This window comes from Nicotiana tomentosiformis, chromosome 6, assembly GCF_000390325.3.
Source record: "Nicotiana tomentosiformis chromosome 6, ASM39032v3, whole genome shotgun sequence".
Taxonomy (NCBI): Eukaryota; Viridiplantae; Streptophyta; class Magnoliopsida; order Solanales; family Solanaceae; genus Nicotiana; species Nicotiana tomentosiformis.
The window spans coordinates 19,752,429-19,777,187 of NC_090817.1; the positions used below are offsets into that span (position 1 = coordinate 19,752,429).

The 24,759-nt window shown below is 35.1% G+C and overlaps 1 protein-coding gene across 1 annotated transcript; it reads right to left on the reverse strand.

Annotated features, from left to right (window-relative positions):
- Positions 1–358: 358 nt before the first annotated feature.
- LOC104113801 (uncharacterized) lies at positions 359–688 on the reverse strand. The gene has a single exon (XM_018776864.2). It carries the CDS (start codon positions 686–688, stop codon positions 359–361), a length of 330 nt encoding a protein of 109 aa, XP_018632380.1.
- Positions 689–24,759: the final 24,071 nt, after the last annotated feature.

The following is a 24,759-nucleotide window of genomic DNA, read 5'->3' on the forward strand; positions in this document are numbered from 1 at the left end:
AATTTCATTTTCCCTCCATTTCCCATTCACCCTTATTTTAAGAATATTCATCTTAAAATAAAACTTCAACAAGATGTACATACATATTTATTACACACACATATATATACGTATGCATATGAGCTAACTACATACTGACCTAAGCATTAGCAAAATCAAGAGCTTATGCTCTAAAGTAGAAAGATTTAACACAGAAATTCATGAATTTAAAGTTATCTTCATGATCTCGTGGGTACGTGTACACACACACACACACACACGAGAGAGAGAGAGAGAGACCTTGAGACGTTTCTGAAGGTGAGACTGAGAAGCCTCGAGGTCCTTAAGAATCTCCATATGCGATCGCTCAACCTGGCGCTTAACAGAGTCCGCGCTTAACAGAGTCCAATCCAGATGATGCAAATTCCTTCAGATCCATAATAGTCTTCAGATTTTCGACCGACACAGGGGAACCACCGGCAGGCTTCACCTGCTCTGGACTTGAAATATTGAAATTCGTCTTTCCGTTAGTCTTCTTCTTCGATGATGATGACGATGTTGGCGTAGCGTTGAACATATTGAAATTGAACTCGAATGGCTTCGGAGACTCACTCATCGACTGGACAGGACTTGCCGCCGCGGTAGCCCGCGGAGTTGACTGAAAATCCGCCGCCGATGACTTCCTCGTCGATCTCGATCTTTTCTTCATCTCTTCTCGAAGTTTCTCTCTGCAATGCGAATGACTGCTGCCAAGTTGAATTTGGGATTTTTATACTGGCGGGGTTTTATCAAATTTTGAAATTGCCACGTCAAAGTGAAGCTCGAGAGGCCGCTAATCTAATTTATTGGGCAAAGGTACAAAATGCAAAGATTTTCCAATAAAATACTTGTAAATTCAATTTTTACTTCCTTCATGGCAACAAAATTCTTCAATCTATTTTGTTAAAAATCTGTTGATTATAACATGATATTTTACTAGACATGACTGCAGAAGAATCGGTCTGATTTTTTGTTTTTAAAGAAATTTTATGATTGAATATTCTCAAATAGATGTGTATCTTTAGAATTGTGAAAGTGAAATTTCGAAACTAAAGCTAAAGTACTAGGTCCAGTCATTTTTGAATAATTAGTACCTTTTAAATTTTCCATATACGCTTTATTAAGCGGCGTAGAAATTACCTGAAAATGTCAAGGTTGTGAAAGATTTGCGAATTTGAATATCCACAAGTATTTTGAAGAAATATTAAGCATATCTTTTGTATAAACCATATTATCGCAAGTAATAATGTCTCTCAACTCTCAAGCAATAATAGTTACCTAATATACGTGGTTGATTAATCACTACAAGCCTTGTTAGGGGTACTTATAGGGCGGATCGAACGGATAATTACGGCTAACGGTTCGGTTTAACGATTATCGGATTATAAATGTAATAATCCGCTAGCCATCCAATAAGACAACGGGCGAACTGGTATCATATTAACAATTATCGGACGGCTTATCGGCTAAACCAAATAGAAATTTTTTGAACACTCATTCAATCAATACCAAACAGTTTCAAATCAATACCAAATTTTTAATACCATCTAAGATCTAACCAAACGGTATTTTTTAATTAAAGTGTCTTCAAGACTACTCATACTGTCATACACGTATTAACCAATTTTTTTAATACCATCAAGACTACCCATACAGACATACACGTATTAATCATTGAGATTTCGATTTTTCGACTTCTCAGTTCTCAGTTCAAGAGAGAGACGAGACTGACGACTTCTCTACCTCTGGTGGCTGCAGACAATTGAGAATTAGAAAATAAAAATTAGGGATTTAGCTATTTAGGGTTTTAATAGTACTTTATATACATAGGGGTAAAAGTGTAAATATAAAAAAATTTAACAGGTTAAAGGTTTACCCGATAAGAAAATTGAGTAATCCGCCCCCAAATCGTTAAGTCGTTAATTATAAAATCTCAATCCGTTCACCATCCATTATCCCGATAATCCGATACCAATAAGCCAATAAACCATCGGTTCGGTTCGGTTAACGGTTTCGGTCCGGTTTTGAACAGCCCTACCTCTAGTAATATACCACTTGGTAGGTGAAACGTTTCATAATGTATCGTATTGTATTGTATTATATTGTACTGTATCGTTTGATGAATACAATATTTGGATAAATTGTATCGTTTGCCGTTGTTTCATGTACCAGCAATATGAAGAATAAACTTGCAGTATTACAAAGAAAAATTAGGGTACAGAGTAGAATTATTATATAAAAAGGTATGATAAAGGATTATAACGACGCGATCACATCAAATCGGTCGTTACATAAAGTGACACTTTTCGTCGTTACGTAACGACAGATTTAATGATACGATACAACAAAATTTAAGTAACAATCAAAAAAAATATTGTATTTAAAGTAACAATACGAAACAATACAATAAGTAACAACCATCCAAACAAGCTATACATGTATCCATTGTTGTCTGGTTTGGATTATTTCACCTAAAATCCAGTATACTAATCAGTTAATTAGAAACAATCTTAAACTAAAACCAAACAAGCCAAGTGATATGTCAAAATATATCTTCTTTTCTTGGGCAAGCATGGCATTGATCATGACCATAGCATACTTCTTACTTCTATCACTTCTTATTAACTTTTAGCACTGAAAGTCAATTTCATAATAAAGCAAGCATATGGTCCTCTACTGCCAATACTTTCCCATCAAACTGTTCAACTAAAATTTACATTAATTATTCAATGAGAGAGAGAGAATGTCCAATTGATAAACAACTTTTTTGACCTGATAACCAACAAGGTTCGATACAAGCAGACCATCTCTTTTTGCCATCAACACTAGAGATATTTACATATAACATTGTTTGTGATCAACAGCTGTACCAAAATGTCAGCATGATAAGTATAACCTTGAGATGAGACCTAGACACTAGCAAATTTCAGTGTCAAACTTCAGAGATATGCCCATGCTGAAGAGCTCCTGGCATAATAACTTTGCACCATATGGCACATCAACCTTCACTATGTCTTCAACTGATTCACAGAAGCGGCAATACGGGCCCCTTACTTTACCACCTTGCACGGACCTCTGGATTACATTTGCCATATTCTTGCACTTCCCAATCCCACATATGTGCATCTGGGAGGAGTCACTAAGTGTGAAAAGGCGTTCATGCAAATTCGCTGCAGCACCATGAGCTATCAGACAGTCGCGCTCCTCTGTCAGCCACAGGTTGACGAGTAAGGGGATGGACTGGTCCAGTATTACGGAATTTCACTTTGTCTTCAGCCATATGGATAAGGCGCTGGTAGAATGTTGGGCCCATGAAAATCAGGTTTTGAACCATTTCACCCGTCCGGCCATTGTAAACTCTCTCATTTCCCCATCTTGAGAAACCTCGCCTGCAGGTCATATACCATTTATAATAGTCAATGACAAATCACCAGAATTCATGATTGAATACAACATAGTAACACAATCACTGCCTAACTGGTTGGCATAATTAGATGTAACTATGGAAAGGGATACTGCTTTCAGATATCATACCCATGAAACTGCTCGATCATCAATTGATAAAGTGGAAAAAGGAGTGGCATATTTCTGACCACTACCTAGGGCAATACCCTTTCCCAAAGCTGCTTCAAGAAGCTGACCAGAGGTTTGCCTTGAAGGAAATGCATGGGGATTGATTACAATGTCTGGAACAATCCCTTGAGCTGTAAAAGGAAAGTTCTCGTGAGATTCCAGAAATCCAAGGACACCCTTTTGTCCGTGCATGCTGGAGAACGTCTCCAAGACATGGAGAACGAACCTGCACCAGAATATACAAGAATACTGGAATCAATGAAAGTGAATTAGGATTAGTTCAATTCGTGTCATGACTTAGTATCAGCTGTTGGTACTTGGGACCTTGTCCCACATATGTCAAAGACAAGGGGCTAGGACAGCTTATGAGCTCCCTCCCACTCACCTCATGAGGTATCTTTTCCGGACAAAAATCCCTCACACCATGTTGGTGGCGAGTAATACACCATCAGAATATGTTGAAGGATCCATTTGTCAATAGGTTGCGCTAAAGGCGGACCCCTTGCAGTTGGCAGCCACAAACTGCTTGTTGGGGGTGGAGGGCGCTCTATTGGTACATAGAACAATTCCTACATTGGTTGAAAACAGGGAGCTTGGGTAGTTTATAAGCTCCCTTGGCATTACACCCTGTGATTTGCCTTTGCTGGATAAAACCCCCGAGACAGGATAATACTTCCTAAGGACACGTTGATTTTTCAGAATTTTTGCATTAGTTGGTCCTTAAAACATCAGGCTGAAGGTTTTCTACAATAGCTTCTAGTTTTGAAGCTTTAGCATAGTTTAGTAATGGTACTTACAGACAAATCTGCTTTTATTCAGTTCACTGGCTACTCTTTCAAGGTATTCACTATTGAAGCTATAAATAGTCTACATAGCATTCGTTCTCCTTTTAATCATGAAGACATCCCCCATGAAATGCAACCGCTTGAAGAAGCTTGCTAAATCGCCTGCAAACAGCTCTTCTTAGACTTAATATGGTCTTTTAAAATAATGACTTGTTTCTCATATACCTGTGCCTTAAAAAAAGTTCAATATGGAATATATAGAGTCACATAAGTAGAAGCATATATATATAAAACCCTAAACCCGAAAGCATGAAACAGAAACAGAAACAGAAGAACTCCAAATGCAAGAAGTATCAGACAAGTATTTAACTTTTTTTTTTTCAACTTTCTACTTTCAAAAATAGCTAAAAATCAGTTTGAACTCTCTAACCCCCCCCCCCCCCCCCAAGTTTACTATTAATAAGTACTAAAAACCCCAAAAATTGCAAACCAACTGCATTATAGCTATACTGATGTTAATCAGAAAACCTACAAAGAATATTTAAAAACAAACACAAAAACCTGAAGCAGAGCGTCAAATATTCATCGTGAAACCCCACAGTTTTTGAATAGTTTAAAGATTTAGAAGAAAACTAAAGAAGAGGAAGACTTACAGAGTAAGCTTAACCCTTTTCTTTTCAGTAGTGACGCGAAACCACAGAGAGCAAGAGCATGACTACTACATGAGTATTGATTCATGCCAAAATAAAACGTACACTATGTACTGACTCAATGAAACGTTGCCATGTGTCAACGAATAAAGAGCTAATTACTCTCTATTTTAATAGTACTATTTTAAACTGTATTTTTAAAAGTATTCTGTGATAATATTGAAGTGTCATTTCCCTTTGGCTCCTCGTCCGATGTCCGCTACCTATATTTTATGTTGCTTTCACTACTCGAAAACTGTCAAAACCCGTACATCACGTACCGACCGCAATTGGTCGGAAAATAAACCCGTCCACCGCATACCGACTGCAATCGATCAGAAACGAGGTAAATTGATCGCAAAAGCCAACGAAAATATTTCTCACAAAGATACCGACCACCGCCAGTCGGAAATAGTGGTCCCACAACATAAAAACAAAAATTCCGATCAATGTCGGACGGAAATTGGTCAATTTTTGACCAAAATCTGGTCATACTTGCATATTATCCACCAAAATAAATTTTAATTAAAATTTTCAAGTATATCGACCGAAATCGGTTGGAAAGTTGAAATTATTTTTTTACGCCCAAGTGCAATTGGCTTGTTAATATAAAAAAGATTATATATATATATATATATATATATATATATATAATTTACCGACCGATTTCGGTCGGTATTATTGTTTTGATTATTTGTTATTTACAATATCTACATATATTTAACAATACACACACTCATATATATGTCCCGACCCAAAATTCCGCCACAGGCGTCGTGTTGGCACTTAGTCTCTAAGATTAGGTAAGCCGATTATAATAACAATTGAAGCCATTTTTTTAAAATATAAACCAACACCGGAAATAATTACAAACATAACAACCTCTCAAAACTGGTAATACCGAGTCATGAACTCTAACTGAATACATGGAATGATCTCAAGGATCGAATACTCAATACTGTTTGATTAATAATTAACAGTACAATAAAATAGAAAGACTCCAAGGGACTGTGACGACCAAGCAGCTCTACCTTGAATCCTTGCGATCACACTTTAACTTTGTCTGAGTCCGATATCTCCAACACCTGGCTCTGCACAAAAATGTGCAAAAGTGTAGTATGAGTACACCACAGTCGGTACCCAGTAAGTATCAAGACTAACTTCAGTGGAGTAGTGACGAGTTACAGTGACACTTACTAGTCTAATAACCTGTACAATATATTATGCAAACTTAATAGGAAACAAATAACAATGATGACAACAATAATCAACTAGTGATATACACAGCAGGGAGACAAGAACACCATATATATTGTACAACAAATAACGAATACAAGTATAACCAATTAATTAAGTCCTTCCAATATAAATCTTTCGCCTATATGTTTTTCAAATAAAAATCTTTAGGATATAATACTTTCAAATAAATCTCTTTCCTTCAAACAAATATCTTTCAAATAAAACTCTTTCGAATAACGTCACCCTCTCACACAACATTTCAAAATCATAAAATACGGGCCTCAACCCACTTTCATATTTCCACGGCACCTCGTGCCAATTTCTCTATCACAACTGCATGGACAACTCACGTGCCAAATATCATCATCATTTAACCACGACACCTCGTGCCCACATTTCATATCACAACTGCACGGACAATTCACGTTCCAATATATCAATGTATATAAGATCCGCAGGATCAATTTATTTTCAATAAAGTAAGTTTACTATTTTTAAACCAAGTAAGAAATCATCAAAGAAATGAATTTATTTTTGAACTCGTTTGGGTGAAGAAAATGACATTTCAATTAAAATGAAGCATCTGATGACTACTAATTTGGATGTAAAATTTATTAAATTAAAATATAATAGCAATTTCTTTTATTCGAAACAACTCAAATCTCGAAAACCAGTAAAAATCATAAACACAAATCCTCAGAGTCTTGTACAAAGAGCCAAAGCCAACACAATACAACAAGGAATACAAAACACATAATAAAATCAAATAATACATCACGAAAGAACACACAAATTTACATATCATGGAAAAATAAAATAACCAAAGGCATGTGCAACCATAGAAAAATAGCAACAAATGGCACTCCCGAGGTACCGCCTTATAGTCCCAAATCATAAATATCAACAACAACAATACCTCCAGGCCATCACAAGTCATCACAAATCAATCCCCGACATAGCCCACATTATTTCACCACGTGCGCAATAATAAAGTAAATAGAAATATCAAATCAACAACACACGGAATTCACATAAAAATTCAAGTGACAATAACACCAAATTACCACATAAAATACAAATTCGACAAACAAGGAATAAGGCGTGACAAATCAAGGATTTACTAAGTTCCAACAATCTTCCAATTTAATACATAAGGGCGTCTATGAATTTCAACTGATATAATTTGCACATATAAACCAAGTACGTACTCGTCACCTCACGTACATGGTTTCAATTATACAATTTTCACATAAGACTCAATGCCTAAGGGGTAATTTCCCCCCACTCAAGGTTAGACAAGATACTTACCTCGTTTCGCAACCAATTTCAAGATTCGAATAAACCTTTGCCTCGCGAATTCGTGTCCGAAAGTTTCAAATCTAGTTACAATCAATTTAATATACTCAACACGAAACGTAGGAATTAATTCCATATGAATTTTGCTAAATTCCACAATATAAATCCGAAATTAACTAAAATATTAACAGTGGGGCCCATGTATCGGATCCCGATAAAAATTATAAAATATGAACGCCCATTCAACCAAGAGTCCAACCATACAAAAATTATCGAATTCCGACATCGGATTGACCTTCAAATCTTCATTTTATATTTTTGGAAGATTTTATAAAATTCTGATTTTTCTTCCATAAATTCACGGATTCATGATGTAAATGAGTATGAAATCATGAAATATAATCACTTTCGGATATAAAACACTTACCCCAATCCATATGGTGAAAATCACCTCAAATATTGCTTCAATCCGAGCTCCATAGCTTCAAATATGTTTAAAAATAGCTGAAACCTCGAAATATAGCTACTGCCCAGGTATTTACTCTTTACGATCGTGGAAAATGATTCGCGATCGCAAAGCACAACTTTTCTCAGCCCAAAATTTTTCTTTTGCGATCGCGAAGAACAAGTGCCCGGCTCTTTCAGACAGCCTCTAGTATAATGGTCATAACTTTTGTTACAAAACTCCAAATGATAAATGATTTAACTTTGTGAAAACTAGACTCCCCGTACTATAACTTTCATTTGTTTCTCATCTCCCAATTCCTTAAATATTGCGAGATATAAGCTTCCAAAGTCAGCCATGTGCAACATAGATTTCCAAACTCTTCCCAGACAGCCTGTAGTGTATCTACCATAACCTTTGGTACACAACTCCAAATGACTATTGGATTACCTTTCTGAAAACTAGACACAAAGGGCTATAACTTTAATTTATGGATCATCTCCAAATTCCTTATATATTGCGAGATATGAGCTTCCTAAGTCTGGTAAGTGCAACAGGATTTTACTCTACGCGATCGCGAAAAGTCTTCCGCGATCGCGATTCACAGTGTCCAAACAACAAAATTGCTCTTTGTGATCGCGATCGTTTGTCCGCGATCGCGATGCATACCTCTGTGGCCAAAAACCAGCAACCAAAAATGGCCTAGAAATGGTCCGAAACTCACCCGAGTCACTTGGGACCCCATCCGAACATACCAACAAATCTCAAAACATATTACGGACTGAGTCGAAACCTCAAATTACATCAAAAAACGCTAAAACCACGAATCATACCCCAATTCAAGTTTAATGAAACTAAGAAATTTCAACTTCTACATTCGACGCCGAAACCTATCAAATCGAGTCTGATTGACCTCAATATTTGCACACACGTCATAAATGACATAACGGACCTATGAAAATTTTCAGAACTGGATTCCGACCATGATATCAAAAAGTCGACTCCCCGGTCAAACTTTCAAATTAAACTTCATATTTTCGCCATTTCAAGCTTAATTTAACTGCGGGCTTCCAAATAATTTTCTGGACACACTCATAAGTCCAAAATTACCATACAAAGATATTGGAATAATCAAAACTCTATTCCGGGGCCGTTTACTCAAAAGTCCAACTCTGGTCAACTCTTTTCATTTAAACTTCAAAAATGAGAATTGTTCTTTCAATTTAATCTTGAATCATCCGAAAATCAAACTCGACCACACACGCAAGTCATAATACACATCACAAAGTTGCTCATGACCTTAAGTCGTTGAACGAGACGCTAATCCTTAAAATGATAAGTTGGGTCGTTACATTCTCCCCCTCTTAAACATACGTTCGTCCACGAACATGCCAATTTTTTTTTGAGGACATTAAATTACTGAGTGTATTATTTCACACATACCCGCAAGTGATTCTACTTCACCGCAAATGTAACATGGATCTGACAATGCCACCTTAGTTGAGATTATTTCTTTTATCCTCATTTATAAACTTTGAAGCCAATTTCCTACACTCCAATAAATTTCAAAAAAGGCTGATTTTCATAAACACATTGTGTTAGTCTCAACCGGCTGTAGCAATTTCGTGCCTACGCACACATCATACGTATGTCCATAACCATATCTCTGGTCATAATAAATGTTTATAATTAACTTCAACATCTTCAATTAATCTCATCTTAACCAAAATATCATATATAATTTTCACAACACTGACGGCAACACGCGAAGCATGAAGACCTCATAATTATTTACTCGGGTTAACAAGTCACATTTAACGCCACCTAGGCACTCACCTCGTAGGCTAAAACTCAATAATTACAGCACAATTATGGCACAGAAACACATAAAAGAATTATCACATAAGCCTATCAGGCATGACTCCCTATTAGTACTATAGTACAAATTAAATTTCACAAAGGGAGAATTTAAACTCATAAATATTTCACCACAAGGACCTCGTCCTTATATAACTTTCACCGCTGCTTGTAGACCAGTTTAAATATTTCACAACACATAATGAACTCTCATACCAATAGGGCATATAATTCTTAAAATTGAAATCAATTATTCCGAAATCACATCAAAACCCACTGTAGAGAGTAATAGAAAGTCACTTTTGGACTTATAGTCCTCAACAATGTACAAAATAAAAATGATAGACACGGGCTAATATCATCAAATCTCCCAACAAGGATAAGCGTATAAGTGTGTCACAAACTTAAGAAGCTCACCCATAAGCGGAGCGTAATAGGAGGACTCGCCTTAATATTCAGAACCGAATCAAATTAAGGGAAATATCCCTTTATAACAAATCGGGATCGTACCTGTAACGACACCATCTGGTTCCATAGTAAATATATCAACGGGTTGGGCCTCCCCTTATAGGGCGCCACTTACCCGCCTGTCCTCCACCCCTAATTGGATGTGCATGTGGGGTAGTAACTGGAATAGAGCCTGTAGCCTGAGTATTCTGATGAAATCTGCCTCTCCCAAGTATATGACAATCTCTCATGATGTGCCTAGTACCACCACACTGATAACACCCCCTATGCGGGTTCGGCTGCTCATACTGAGTCTGTGTCGGATAACTAGAATAACCATTATAGGAATCCCGTGCCGGTGGTGCATTAAAAGAACTTACTGGAGCACCCTGAGTATTCTGAAATTTTTTCCATGACCCCGCTGATACTGAAATGTAGAATTATTAAGGACGTGGGAATACTTCAAGTCCTAACACCATCACATACAAATCTCAGCTCTTAATCATATACAAGTTTTGGAGAACCTTTCAATACCACATATATACATCTCAGGCCAAAACTGATATAACACATGACCCCGCAATCTGATTGTTGATAGTGGACTCCCCACACGTGGCGTGAAGCCATAGGACACATTCTGATGATCCACAATACTAACCTTTATCGCTCGTACGAGACCGGTCATAAGACACCTCAAACAATTTATTTGGCGCATGTCATCCTCGTGACAGTTAAACTCGCTTCCTCCAGTGTCTTGGCTACTAGTATGTACCCTTCGCTAAATAGAAGTTCCATACGAACCCACATAGTCTCTAATACCACCAACTATCTTCAAATATAGATCCACCTCGTGACCCTACCACGATTGTGACAATCAGGCAACTAATTAAACCTTCTTAAGATCGTACTTATCAACCAGATGTCAGAACCTGCTGCACCCCCATATGCACAACTGAATGATCTCTCAATACTTCTGCATCCTCGATCTGGACGACACGTGGTAACAATGGTTGAGCAACCCTTGCTCCCTTATAACCCCTATGTAGTATCACGAACCATTGGTGCATAGTTGATACCGAGTGCGCAATTTCATACACGAGTGGATGCAAAAGAACATAAGATATAAGTATACATATGTTGTTGTTGCTAAAACTTAAGTATTAATATAGCACTACATCTTATAGAACTATACACTTTATTTTTAAATGTGTTATAGTAAGTTTTGATCGAATATAATTGAATTTCCAATTGATCCACTGATGAAGTATCCGAGCAAAGTACTAATAAGGTGATCGAGAATAAAACATTCAAGACTATGTCGATTGTACACATCTTGGAGCATCTAGTCACTCATTATACTGGAGCATGTCGTCACTTAAACTTCAAGATTTGTTTTCTTATTTATTCACCTATCAAGCATTCAAGCGATGTAATGAACAATTGAGAATAAATCATCAACCCTCGTCATATATATGTAAGTGTAAATAATCATATACTTCCTCCGTTTCAATTTATTTGAACTCATTTGACTGGGCACAAAGTTTAAGAAAAGAGAGAAGACTTTTGAACTTGTGGTGTAAAATGAGGCACATATATTTTGTGTGGCTATAAATCATTGCATAAAGGTAAATTATTTCCAAATAGGGAAATAAGTCATTCTTTTTGGCACAGACTAAAAAGAAAACAGGTTCAGATAAATTGAAATAGAGGGAGTATGAAATAAAATTATACACTCTATTATAATCTACTACACGTATATGGATATGAACTGTATTTATACGAAATCACACATATGATAAACATTATAAATATAATTGATCGATTTTAATTAAAATAGTCATTATATCCAACATGTTATGATACAGTTAGTGTCGTAGTAAATAGATAATAAAGAAGGCTCGAGCATCTGAGAAGGGTGGCTCTTTGCACTGTGTGTGTATATGTGTATATGTGTGTGTGTATGAATATATATATATATATACACACAATTAATTATATATTATATAGTACCTATAATTAATATTGGAGCGATCGAGTCTAAGTATCGACTATAACACATTTAAAAATAAAATATAGAGTGTTATAAAACATAGTGCTATATTAAAACTTAAGTTGTAGCAACAACAACATATACTCGGTCAAATCCCACGATTGGTTGATATAATATATATATATATATATATATATATATATATGTGTGTGTGTGTGTGTGTGTGTGTGTGTGTGTGTGTGTGAATATATACATACACAATTAATTATATATTATATAATATCTATAATTAAATAATTTCTTTTTTAAATATAAAATTAAGTTATCGACCGACTTCGGTCGGTATTTAAATTAAATATTTTTTTTAATTTAAAATTAAATTACCGACCGACTTCGATCGGAATGGTCATGGTCAAACGGGTCAAAGGCCACTTAAACTTACCGACAAAAAAATCCGATTGTTTTCGGTCGAAAATTTTTAAATTAGGTTAGCACCATATGGGTTTTCCCCATTTAGCTCTTTTCTCTATCTCTCTTCCATCTCTCTTCTTCTCCTCCCCACTGTCGCGATTCCCCCAAATCCCTACCCAAAATCAACTCATATCTCCCTCTTCACCCAAAAACAAAGCACTTTGAATTGTCCCTCCCCTCCCCCACCACTGTTCTGCCGGCCCCACTACGTCCTCCGCCACCCAAAATCAAGCCCCATATCCTAGCATTTCAAGGTTAGTTATCTATATTTTTTAATTTAAGTAATTTTAATTATTTTAATTGTATAAATTAGGATTTAGTTAGTGTTTAATTAAATTTAGTTGTATAATTGTGAGTTGCCTTGTCATTAAACTTTTGAAATATTTCATGTGTTATCATTTATCATTTAGTATTGTTCATATTATAAGAGTTCATATTTGTATTCTAGCCCCTCTTTGTGAATTGGTATTTTGTGTAATTTTGGATTTTTACATTTTGAAAGACCTAGATGCTTGTCTTAGGTGCTAATAGCATATCAAGGTTAGTTATCTACATTTTTGAATTTAAGTAATTTTAATTATTTTAATTGTCTAAATTAGGGTTTAGTTAATATTTAATTAAATTTAGTTGTATAATTATGAGCTGATGATTAAAACTTAAAATAAATTGCAAGGATAAATCAATATTATTATATGGACTTTTAAATAAGTTATATCAAACATAAAATAAATTACAAGGATATATTAAGCTAGTTCTCAATCTAATACTAAGTGTAACGATACAATCTAAGCTAATTAAATTCAATTAGGGATATATATGAACTTTTAAATTACTTATTTTAGTTGAATTTTAAAAGAACTTATTTAGAGATATGTGAACTTTCAAATTACTTCTTATAATTGAATTTTAAAATAACTTATTTAGGGATATATGTGAACTTTCAAATTAATATAACATGCAATTTCTTTGTTCTCTGTGTAGATGAAATATCGTAGTTAGATATATAATAGGAATTATCCTAATCGTCGATTTTTGAGGGAGGAATTTATAGAATGGGTTAATGAATTTATCAGGCATGCAATGTCACTTGAACCATTTCAAATCGGATGGATGATAAGGTGTCCTTGTGTGAAGTGCAAGTGTTTGTATTTTTTTGGACCAGAGGATGTTAAGACTCATCTTTATAAAAAAGGATTTGTGGATAATTATTTTGTGTGGACTAGTCACGGAGAGGTTGATGGTAGTGATGGTGTATTTCATAACATAGTTGTTGGTGAAAGTAGTATCTCGGTGGGGAATAACGTTCAACATCCTAGATACCATGAAATAGTTGCGGATGCTTTTGGGATGCACTTCGAGTTTGAACCTCATGAATGTGTTGAACAAGCTCCTAACGAAGAGGCAAAATATTTTTATGAATAGTTAGAGGCCGCTAGTCGTCCACTAAGTGAAGGGCGTATGCACTCTCAGTTGTCTGTTGCGGTTAGATTATTAAGTATCAAATCAGATACCAATATTTCTCAAGCGGGAATGGATTCTTTCATTGGCCTTAAAAGTGAACTAGTTGACCCAACTTTCAATATACCTGAAGATTTCTATAACGCTAAAAAATTGGTTTCTAAGTTAGGACTCTCGTCTATGAGAATCGATTGGTGTGAAGATGGTTGCATGTTGTATTATAAGGGTGATGCAGATTTAGAAAGTTATAAATTTTGTGAAAAAACTTGTTTTAAGCGGGTTTCCTGCGGGAAGAAGGTTGTTGTGAAGTCGATGTATTATTTACCTCTTATTCCTAGATTAAAGAGTTTGTATGCATCGATGAGTTTCGCTCCTCATATGAGATAACACTATGAAAATAGAAGGCCGACCGGTGTTATGTGTCATCCTTCAGATGGGGAAGCTTGAAAGCATTTTGATAGGACGTATCCGGATTATGCTAGTGAACCGAGGAATGTTTGGTTGGGTTTGTGTGCTGATGGTTTCACGCCATTTCTATTTTTGCAACACTATAATCATGCTGGCCAGTCTTTATTACGCCGTATAATCTTCTGCTTGAAATGTGTATGACTAGTCCATATATTTTCTTAATTTGTGTTATTCCCGGTACCTCCAATCCAAAGAGTTTGATTGATGTATATTTGCAACCTCTGATTGATGAGCTAAAACAGTTGTGGTATGATGGAATTGAGACATATGACATATCAGCTAAGCAAAATTTTAACTTGCGTGCTAACTTAATGTGGACCATTAATGATTTTCCTGTGTATGGAATGTTGTCTCGGTGGAAGACTGCTGGAAAGTTAGCATATCCTTACTGCATGAAAAATGGTAAAGCGTTCAATTTAAGACATGGCCGAAAACAGTCATGGTTTGATTGTCATCGTCAGTCCTTGCTAGTTGATCATGAATTCAGAAGGATGAAAATGCATTAAAAAGAATACAGTTGAACGTGATTTTCCACCTCCAATTTTGTCGGGTGAGGAAATTTGGGAGAGGGTTTAGAACTTCACTAAAGTTACCGAGGCCCCACTTTCTAGATTTCCTGGATATGGTGTTATTCATAACTGGACAAAACATAGCATATTTGGGAGTTGCCATATTGGAAGAATAATCTTCTTCGACACAATCTTGATGTTATACATATTGAGAAGAACTATTTTGACAATTTGTTAAACACAGTGATGGATGATAAGAATAAGACAAAAGATAAATCTAAGGCTAGACTGGACTTATAAGAATATTGCAGGCGACTTGAATTACATTTGCAATCTACGAACAATGGTAAGGTGTTTAGGCCCAATGCCAGCTACACATTCACTTTGGAACAAGTACGACAGATTTGTGAGTAGGTTGCAAACCTAAAGATGCCCGAGGCTATGCTTCAAACCTGGAAAACGTGCCGATATGGTTGAAGGAAAGCTGACTCATATGAAAAGTCATGACTGTCATATCTTCATGGAAACCTTAATCCCTATTGCATTTTGTGGTTTGCCTGAAAATATCTAGAAACCCATCACATAGATAAGTTTGTTCTTCAAAGACTTATGTTCTACCATATTAATGGAAGAAAACCTATTTCAAATGAATTAGAACATTCCTATAATCAGTAATAAGCTGGAAAGGATTTTTCCATGTAGTTTCTTTGATGTGATGGAACACCTTCCAATTCACCTTGTACACGAGGTGCGACTTGGAGAGCCCATTCAATGCATGTGGATATATCAATTCGAGAGGTAATGATCAAATATTGATTTATTCTTGTAATTTTCTTTAACGTTATCGTTTAATATGATAATGTACGGGACTATCGGCAAGTGTAAACTATTTGTTAAACAGAGGAATATGATTGAAGGATCCATAAGCTAAGCCTATCTTGCAAAGGAAACAACCCATTTTGTTTCTTACTACTTTGATAGTCATGTGCCATGTGCTAGAAATAGGCCCAATCGGCACACTGTCGTTATTGAGATTGATATGTTATATTCACCAATATCCATATTCAATTAACCAGGACAAGGTTCTAAAGATCAAACAAAAAGGGGCCTAAGTAGTATGGAGTACAAATCAGCTTCAAATCATGTGTTGCTAAATTGTCCGGAAGTTCAACCCTTTCTTAAGTAAGTGTTGACGTAAGATTAATTTACATGGACTACTATTTAATTTGGTTGATGCAACTAACAAAATTTTTAATGTGTCGCTCAGTGACTTCGTGAGTCAATTTGGCCATGATGTTGTATATTCTACATTTGAGGCATGGTTTAAAGAGTGTGTAACTACATCTTACATACTTTCTCACATGTGAATATACATACTTGGTCACTTGTGAATATACTTTCTCACTTGTGATTTATTTAATACTACATGTAGGTCAATAATCCAAACAACGATGTTAATCAATTTTTGAAAGATATATCTTGGGGACCTGCACCTACGGTTACAACTATGTCTAAGTATTTTATGAATGGTTATAAATTTCATACCGAGGAATGCTCCAAGTATAAAAAAAGCAATACTAGTGGAGTGTGTGTCAAAGGTGGTGAAGGCAACCAGGATGGGAAAAATAATTATTATGGTGTAATCAGAGAGATTAAAGAATTATCATATTCAAGTTGGCCAAATAAGAAGATCATACTTTTCCGATGCAAGTGGTTTGACCCAACACCTAGAAGAGGTACAAACGTACACTCACATTACAACATAATTGAGGTTAATAAAAAGATAGAGTATAATCGCTATGATCCTTTTATAATTGCAGAAAAAGTTAGGCAAGTATATTATGCTCCATATCCATTACGGAGGGATAAAGCTGATTGGTTGGTTGTAATTAAAACTAAGCATGTTGGTAGGGTGAAAGTTGAGAATGTGCTAGATGTTGCTTACCAAAACGATACCTCAAGTGTTAACCAAATGGTGGATGATCAGTTAGAAAATGACTTGGAGCATCCTCAACGCAAAATAGAAGAAGTTGATATGGAGTAAATAACGATCATAGAAAATGAGGACGAAGAATCACCTAATGAAAATGAAATAAGTGAAGAGGAAGAATTTTCGGAAGAGGATGGATACTTCGAAGACGACTAGCATGTTAGTTTTTTCAAGCGCTCTCAACTTATATAGATTTATATTCTCAATTCTAACATTTTATTTAATTTATGCAGATGACCGATAGGGGTCCAGGTAGGTCTAGGAATGATAAGAGGCATATTGATCATGATGATGGTGCTACACCCTCGCTTCCTTCCACTACACACTTGCATCCCTCCGCTGCTGATTTCCGGCAGCAATCTTCTAGGCACAAATCTTTTCCACCACATCCATCTACTCATTAGACTACCTACCATTTATCCTCCCATAAGTATTCTTACCATTCTCCACCACAGGGCTATAACCCGCTTCCTCCACATGATCCTATATATAGTTACATTGGTCCATCGAGTCACCAGTCACAGAGCCATGTGGTGATACGCACGTCATCTGCTCAATTTGCTTCATCACCGTCTAGATCACATCCATTTAGATTTCAGCTAGCCGGATCTCAGCAGGGGTCTAGATCGCAGCAGGGGTGTGGATCGCAGTCATCTTCATCAACGACCCTGTCTCCCTCTCCACGGAGTTCGTCTCCTAGCATTTCTAGACTTTGCCTTCGGGATAGTAGCGCTGAACTAGATGTCTCCTCTTCTGCGCACGTTTCAGATTCATCGGAGGAAGATGATCCAGGGGAAGTGCGGTATGATCGTTATCATAGGATGATCATCATGCCTGAGGGCAATGGGTAAAATTTATTTATTACTTCTTTGTTTTTACTGAATTATAATAGCTAGTCTTGTTTATTTAATGTAATTTCTATACCTAATCATCAGACTACAAAGATAATCACTGAAGCTCTTGGCCGGTTGTATGATGCACCCCATTGCGACTTGGAGTGACTTTTCACCGGATCTCGTGGAGCAAATTTTCAACCAATTTAAGGTTTTAATACAATTCTTATCTATTTAAGTATTATATTAATAATATTTTCATCTAACGTTACATACTTCATTTGAAAACTAAGTGTTCCTGGGAGGACCGGCATAACAATGTCATTCTTGCAAATTTAGAGTTCAAATGTAGTAAAAGACTATCTGATTCCTTCTATTCTGCTCGGAAGAAGAGCAAGAAGCCTTCATGGGTTCTATCACACATATGAGAGGATCTGTTGAGGCAGTGGAACATTGAGAAGTTTGAGAAAAAAAGTGAACATGGTAAAAAGGCTCGAGCATCAGAGAAGGGTGGCTCCTTGCATTGTGTGGGTGCAAGGAGCATGGGGACTGTGAAGAAACTACTGGTAATTTTTTAAAATATTTAATTCTATTTTTATCAAACTATATTTATATATTTTAATTTAGTTAACATATTTTATTATATTTGTAGGAAAAAAATATGGAATGAAGATGACTCATGATGAGTTCTTCATGGAGACTCACATCCGGAAGAAGAAGGCACCGACATATCCAACTAGATGGGTCGAGGACCGGGCAGAGACTACATATGTAAATTTCATAACTAATATAACTTGAAATTAATATTTATAATATTATATAGTTAATAATTTTCTATATCCTAAATAAAGGGTCGCTACAAGATTAATGTGGAGGAGTACACTCAGAGCTTGCCACCGAATGAGCAAGGCGAGCGACCAGGGCTGGATTGCAAGGTATAGGGACTTCCGCCCAAGACGAGGCAATTGATAGGTCGACTATCTCGTCTATGGAGAAGAATATTGCAAAGATGACAACATATCTTGAAGAGACAAAGACTAGATAACAAAAGTGAGATAGACAATTTGATACCCTTCAAGTTCAGCTAGAAAAGAGAGACCAACAATTTAATCTCCTTCAAGGTTAGCTGGTCAATCTTCTTGCTAGTGGTGCTTTTCCCATTCTCCGGTCTCGTGAGCCTTCCCCAGATGCCAATCCTTCTCGTCGTGATCCTTCGAACCATGCCGACGACGAAGCTTCTAGTAGTAAAGATGGAGGTGATGCAATACAAAACACTCATTGAATGTTATGTATTGCTAAACAAAGTATTGAACTTGTGAATATTTAGTTGGAATAGTTTTGAATGATGATTGTATTGTTGATATTATTTTGTTATTGAACAATTGTATTGTTGTTGTGGTTGGCGTTGTTGTTGTGCTTGTTATTAGCATTGTTGTTGTGGTTGTTGTTATTAGCATTGTTGTTGTGGTTGTTGTTGTTGTTGTTGTTGTTGTGGTTGTTATTAGGGTTGTTGTTGGTTAATTGTGTTTGAATGGCAACAATGTAATGCTGCCATTATAGGATGGTTATTGGTTGTAATTGACAGGTGATGTAGCTTAAAAGTAGGCATATTCTGTCAGGTTTTTACCTAGAAAACCGACCGATTTCGGTAGAAATTCTCATATTAAAACCCAAAATTTCATAAATTCCGACCGACTTCGGTTGGTAATTTCAATCTAAAATCTGCAGAAATTTAAAATTACCGACCGAATTAGATCTGAAATAACTTATTTATTTATTTTTAATTATTCCGACCGATTTCAATCGGTCTGTTAAATTTTATAAAGAAATGCGAAATTATTATATATTTACATTACCGACCAACATCGGTCGCTATTGGGAAAAATAAATAAAAATTAATTTAAATATTACCAATTGTTTTCGATCAGTATATTTATTCTTCCAATAAAAGTTTTGAGTCAAAGTGCACCAAAGGTTGAATTAACCGACCGACTTCGGTCGAAAAATTGAGACCGTCTTCGGTCGCCACACCTTAGCGACCACTATTGTTACAATGAATTAAAATCGGTCGGTTTTCCTATATTTCCGACTGATTTCGGTCAGTTTTCGTGGACGATTTTTGGTAGTTTTCTAGTAGTGATCGTGTAAGACCTATAAAGGGGAAAGCGCTTCCTAACATGATTTTTATCTTTGGTTAAAGATGGAGGGATGATATACATACCATCATAATCCTTGTTGATTATATTTTGTTTCCCGCCCATTACATTTCCCCTCCGACTAATCTGTTTCGTGTAAAAACCATTAATAGAGAAAGTTGGAGGGATGATATACATCCAATCACAACCCTTGTTGATTATATTGAGGTGTTTTTTTTCCCACCCATCATACGGTACCCATATTGGAACCCGACTAACCCGTTTTACGCCGTGTGAGACCCATTAAAAGGGAAAGCACTCCCTAATAGAGTTTTTTTCATACCTAAGATTTGAACCCAAAATTTATGCTTAAGGGTGGAAGATACCCACACCCCTTATTGGTTACATTGACGTGTCTTCACTCAACGTTTGATACCCACATTAAGGCCCTGATTGATCCGAATTTACGTTGCGTAAACCCGTTGTAGGGAAAAGCGCTCCCTAACATGTCTAGCTTATGGTACTTTTTTTTGTAGTTTTTGAATAATTCGTTTTGGTTAAAATAATTCATTTTAATTTAGTTTAGTTTTAAATTTGATCATATTAACTCCTTTAAAGAATAAATGGTATCAACCAAAGTGGATAGAGTGAGTAGTTGATAATACGCGTGAAGCATTATAAATTACGAAGACTTTCCTAAAATTTCTTTTGTATCATTAATCTTTATTTTTTGATAATGAGGTTATTTTCAAGTGATAAAATTTGTTTAATATTCCATACGTATCTTGGTGAGCTTAATTAGACAAATCTCTCCAGGTGCTTTGTCCGTTACACAACTGTGTGAAATTGTTGAAATTCTCTTTAGATCATGAGAATGGAAACAAAATCATCCTTCTCGTACTTAAATTCTAAGCATTGGAATAAATCAAAAAAATAGTATCGCAGTTAATTGCATAAATCCATATTCATCTTAACTCCATTTTTGCCTTTAAAATGACAATATGGATTCTTTTTTTCCTGCACAAAATAGTGTGCTTTTCTGTATACATACATGAGTAATAGGACTTCTCATTGTAGTTTTATTATAATAGGAAGAGAAATGCAAATCATGGTATCTTTTGTAGTTTTTAAATATTTTATTTTTAGTTTAAATAATTTACTTTAGCTTAGTTTAGTAATAACTAAATCTGATAGAGTGAGTAATTGACAGATAATAATAAGAGCGTGTTGGGCATTAAAAGTTATGTTTGAGATTCTATATACAATATATAAATACATTATCAACTTGGCCTTTGCAAGTAAAATACATTTTTGAGCTTAACTTATTATGGCTCTTTGGTTTCAATAATCGCAAGTCTTCCACAACTACACACAAAATAACTCACAATTTCTTTGTACATAAGCAAACAAAAAAACAATTATTGAAAACTAGATTCTCTTTTATTTATTCTTTTAGTTTACTTGCCAATCCAAAATGCAGGTTTTTTTGGGGGTGGTGGTGGTGGGTGGGGGGCTTTGGTAAAACTATATTGGTATGATTGAGTATGGAAATGACATCTTCCATTCCATTCCATTAACAATAAGAATCTATTTGACCAAGCTTTTCGGAAGCCAAAAGTACTTTTTGAAAAATTTAAGGTGTTTGGCCAAAATAAAAAAAGTATTTTTGAACAGCAATGGAAGCAATTTTTTTGTTTTTGGGAAGAAACTATAAATTCTAATTTTTTTCAAAAAACATAAGCAGAAACAAAAAATTAATTATACAAGACTAAAATAACCTTACAATAAATTTATATTTTTCAAATTACTCATTAATTTAATATTTTTCTTTTCTTTTCCTTTCCCTTTTTCTTTTTATTTCTACTATACATTTCTTCTCTTTTTTATTTTAATCATAATTTGTTCTCTCTCCTATTCTTAAAGTGTAGATTTTTAATTTATATTGAACGATGTATTTTGAATATTTAAATTATCATGTAAATAACAAGTAATACCAAACACTCAATGTTATTGCTTTGGAATAATTATATTTTATATTGATTGGAATTTTTAATTTATATTTTACTTTATGTTTTAATATTTTAATTGAATTCTTTTATAATAAATGTTTAGATTATTTTTTTTTCTGCAAAGTGAACCTTTACTGTTCTTTTTTGGAATTGATACTTAAAAATGCTTTTTTAAAAGGTTGACCAAACACAATGAGCTTGCAAAAATCACTACTCAAATAAATTGACCAAACACAAACTAATATTTTGCAAAATTACTTTTCAAAAAATACTTTTCAAAATAAGTAGGTTTTGGCAGCTTGGCCAAACGGGCTCTAAGTCATATATTAGGGAGAAATTTAAAAATAGCCAGATTTACAAGTGATAATTGAAAAATAGCCACAGTTTCAAAAGTAATCGAAATTTAGCTATTTTTCATGTAAAGATAAATCTGAACGAAAACACTATTCAAAATCCGAAAAATATTCCAGCATAATATACTGGACTTCCAGTATAATATAGTGGAAGTTCATACACATATGCACCAATCTCCAGCATATTATGCTAAAACTTTCTGTGTCGCAGCAAAATAGTGACTATTTTTCAATGACTTTGCAAACGCTGACTATTTTTCAATTACCAGTCCGAAAACTAGCTAGTCCGTGCTATATTCACCATATATTACTTATTCAACTGCTATCGGTATTACCTATTTTTTCTACGTTCCCAACAATTTTGAAAATGAGTAAAATCAGAATTTAATTTTATGGGAAGTGCAATCAATAGTTCATGAACTAAAGCTTCTTTAATTAAACCAGTCACCGAATTTTAAGAGACTTATTAGAATTTAGAGCTTCTTTAATCAAATTAAGCACAGAATTTTAATAGTCTTAATAGACATATACCTATATATATACACCCTTTTTTATTCTGTTTTAGTTCACTACAACTCAATTTGTTTGAGAAAGGATAGAAGCAAAAATGCCATCAGGTGCAAAGAAGAGGAGAGCTGCCCGGAGGAAGCAACAAGAAGAGGCACAGACAAAACAAGCTGATGGTAATTAAACGTAAATTTCTTGATAAATATTAATTGTTAGCCTTGTAAAAATGGTAGCTAAAATATTATCACTAGTGTGTAACTTAAATCCGCAAGTTCTAGTTTGTGTGATTCATTTTGCTAATTGTTGTTTTGCTCATGCAGATTTGACTACAGTTTCTATTGTCAATTTGAGTATACCAATTGAAAAGTTGGCCAAAGGTGTTGTTTTGCATGAAGCAACTTCTGTTGAAACTAAGGTTGCAACTGTAGATGATAATGCTATAGAAGAAAATGAAGTTCCCTTGTTGAATATCATATCCAATGAGGACAATGTAGTGTCTCAAAATGCTGGTTGCATTATTAAAACCACAGAGTCTGGTGAAAATTTGAAAGAAAATGAATCTTTGGGAGTGGTGTGTGTTGATACTAAGGAAACAGAAATGAAAGAATCTCAATTAGTTCCTGGTGTGTCTAATGATAGTAAGGAGATAGAATTATTGAAAGGGGAACCTGAAGAAATAGTTGAGAAGGATGATGATTTATTGTCACCTGAAGAAATGTGGGAGAAGTATCATGATCTATTGTCTGAAACAGACACTACAATATTGGACTATGATAAAAACCGAGGATTCTTTCTTCGAGAGGCGGAGTTACCAGTTGTTGTAGCCCAGCCAACATCAAATGAAGATGTTAAAGAAATTACTCCTAATTCTGCTGAAAATACTGTCTGCTCTTCTGCTAAAACACAGGCTGTGTCCACAATCACAGTCTCTCCAGCTACGAAGAATCAAGCTCACTTTTCTTCTCCTGTGGTACATGTAAGTGAACGTTTTTTGTTTTTTCCATTTCAGTAATATTTTTTGGTATTTTTAAGGCCTTGTGCAAAGATCCTTCAGTCTTGTTGATCTGATTTTTGGTTTATTTTTGCAGCCTTGTAACCTTGAATGCATTGCTATAAAGGAGTCTATTGAAAATTTGATGGCAAGGGTTGGGGAGTTTGGGAGTTCAATGCATACCTTTAAAGAAGATCTGCAGAAGACACTGGATAAGTTGAATGCTAATTCATTTTGAGCTGGATCTTGATCAAGATGTTGCTATCTTTTAGTTCTAAATAGAAGTCGCGCGATCTTTGCTTGACAAAGCTGCTTAATAGCCTATTTTTCTGTTTTATCTTATTCTTATCCTACAGTTTCTACTTTCAGTAATGCATTTAGTTTCCTTGTTATCTGGCTATCATAATGCGGTTCAAAATTCTTAACATGTTGGATCCATCTCAATTTCTCAATCTCTTGCTCAAGTCCTGTTGGAAAGATTCCCTACACCTATCCGTGTAATGTTAAATTAATATATTGCTGAGCATATGACAACCTCTTCAAAAGTCTGTACTTTTAGATCCTTCTCTTTATCTGTCTCGAGTCTTGCCTGAGTGAGCTTAAGTTTATAATATCTCCTTAAGAGGTGTATAATATAACAAATCAAAAATAATAATGTAAGAACACTATTAGAATGTCAATAAAAATAACGTTAAA

Bases quoted from the DNA above. Each gene is read 5' to 3' on its own strand.
- LOC104113801 (XM_018776864.2), bottom strand. From the start codon at position 688: ATGAAGAAAAGATCGAGATCGACGAGGAAGTCATCGGCGGCGGATTTT.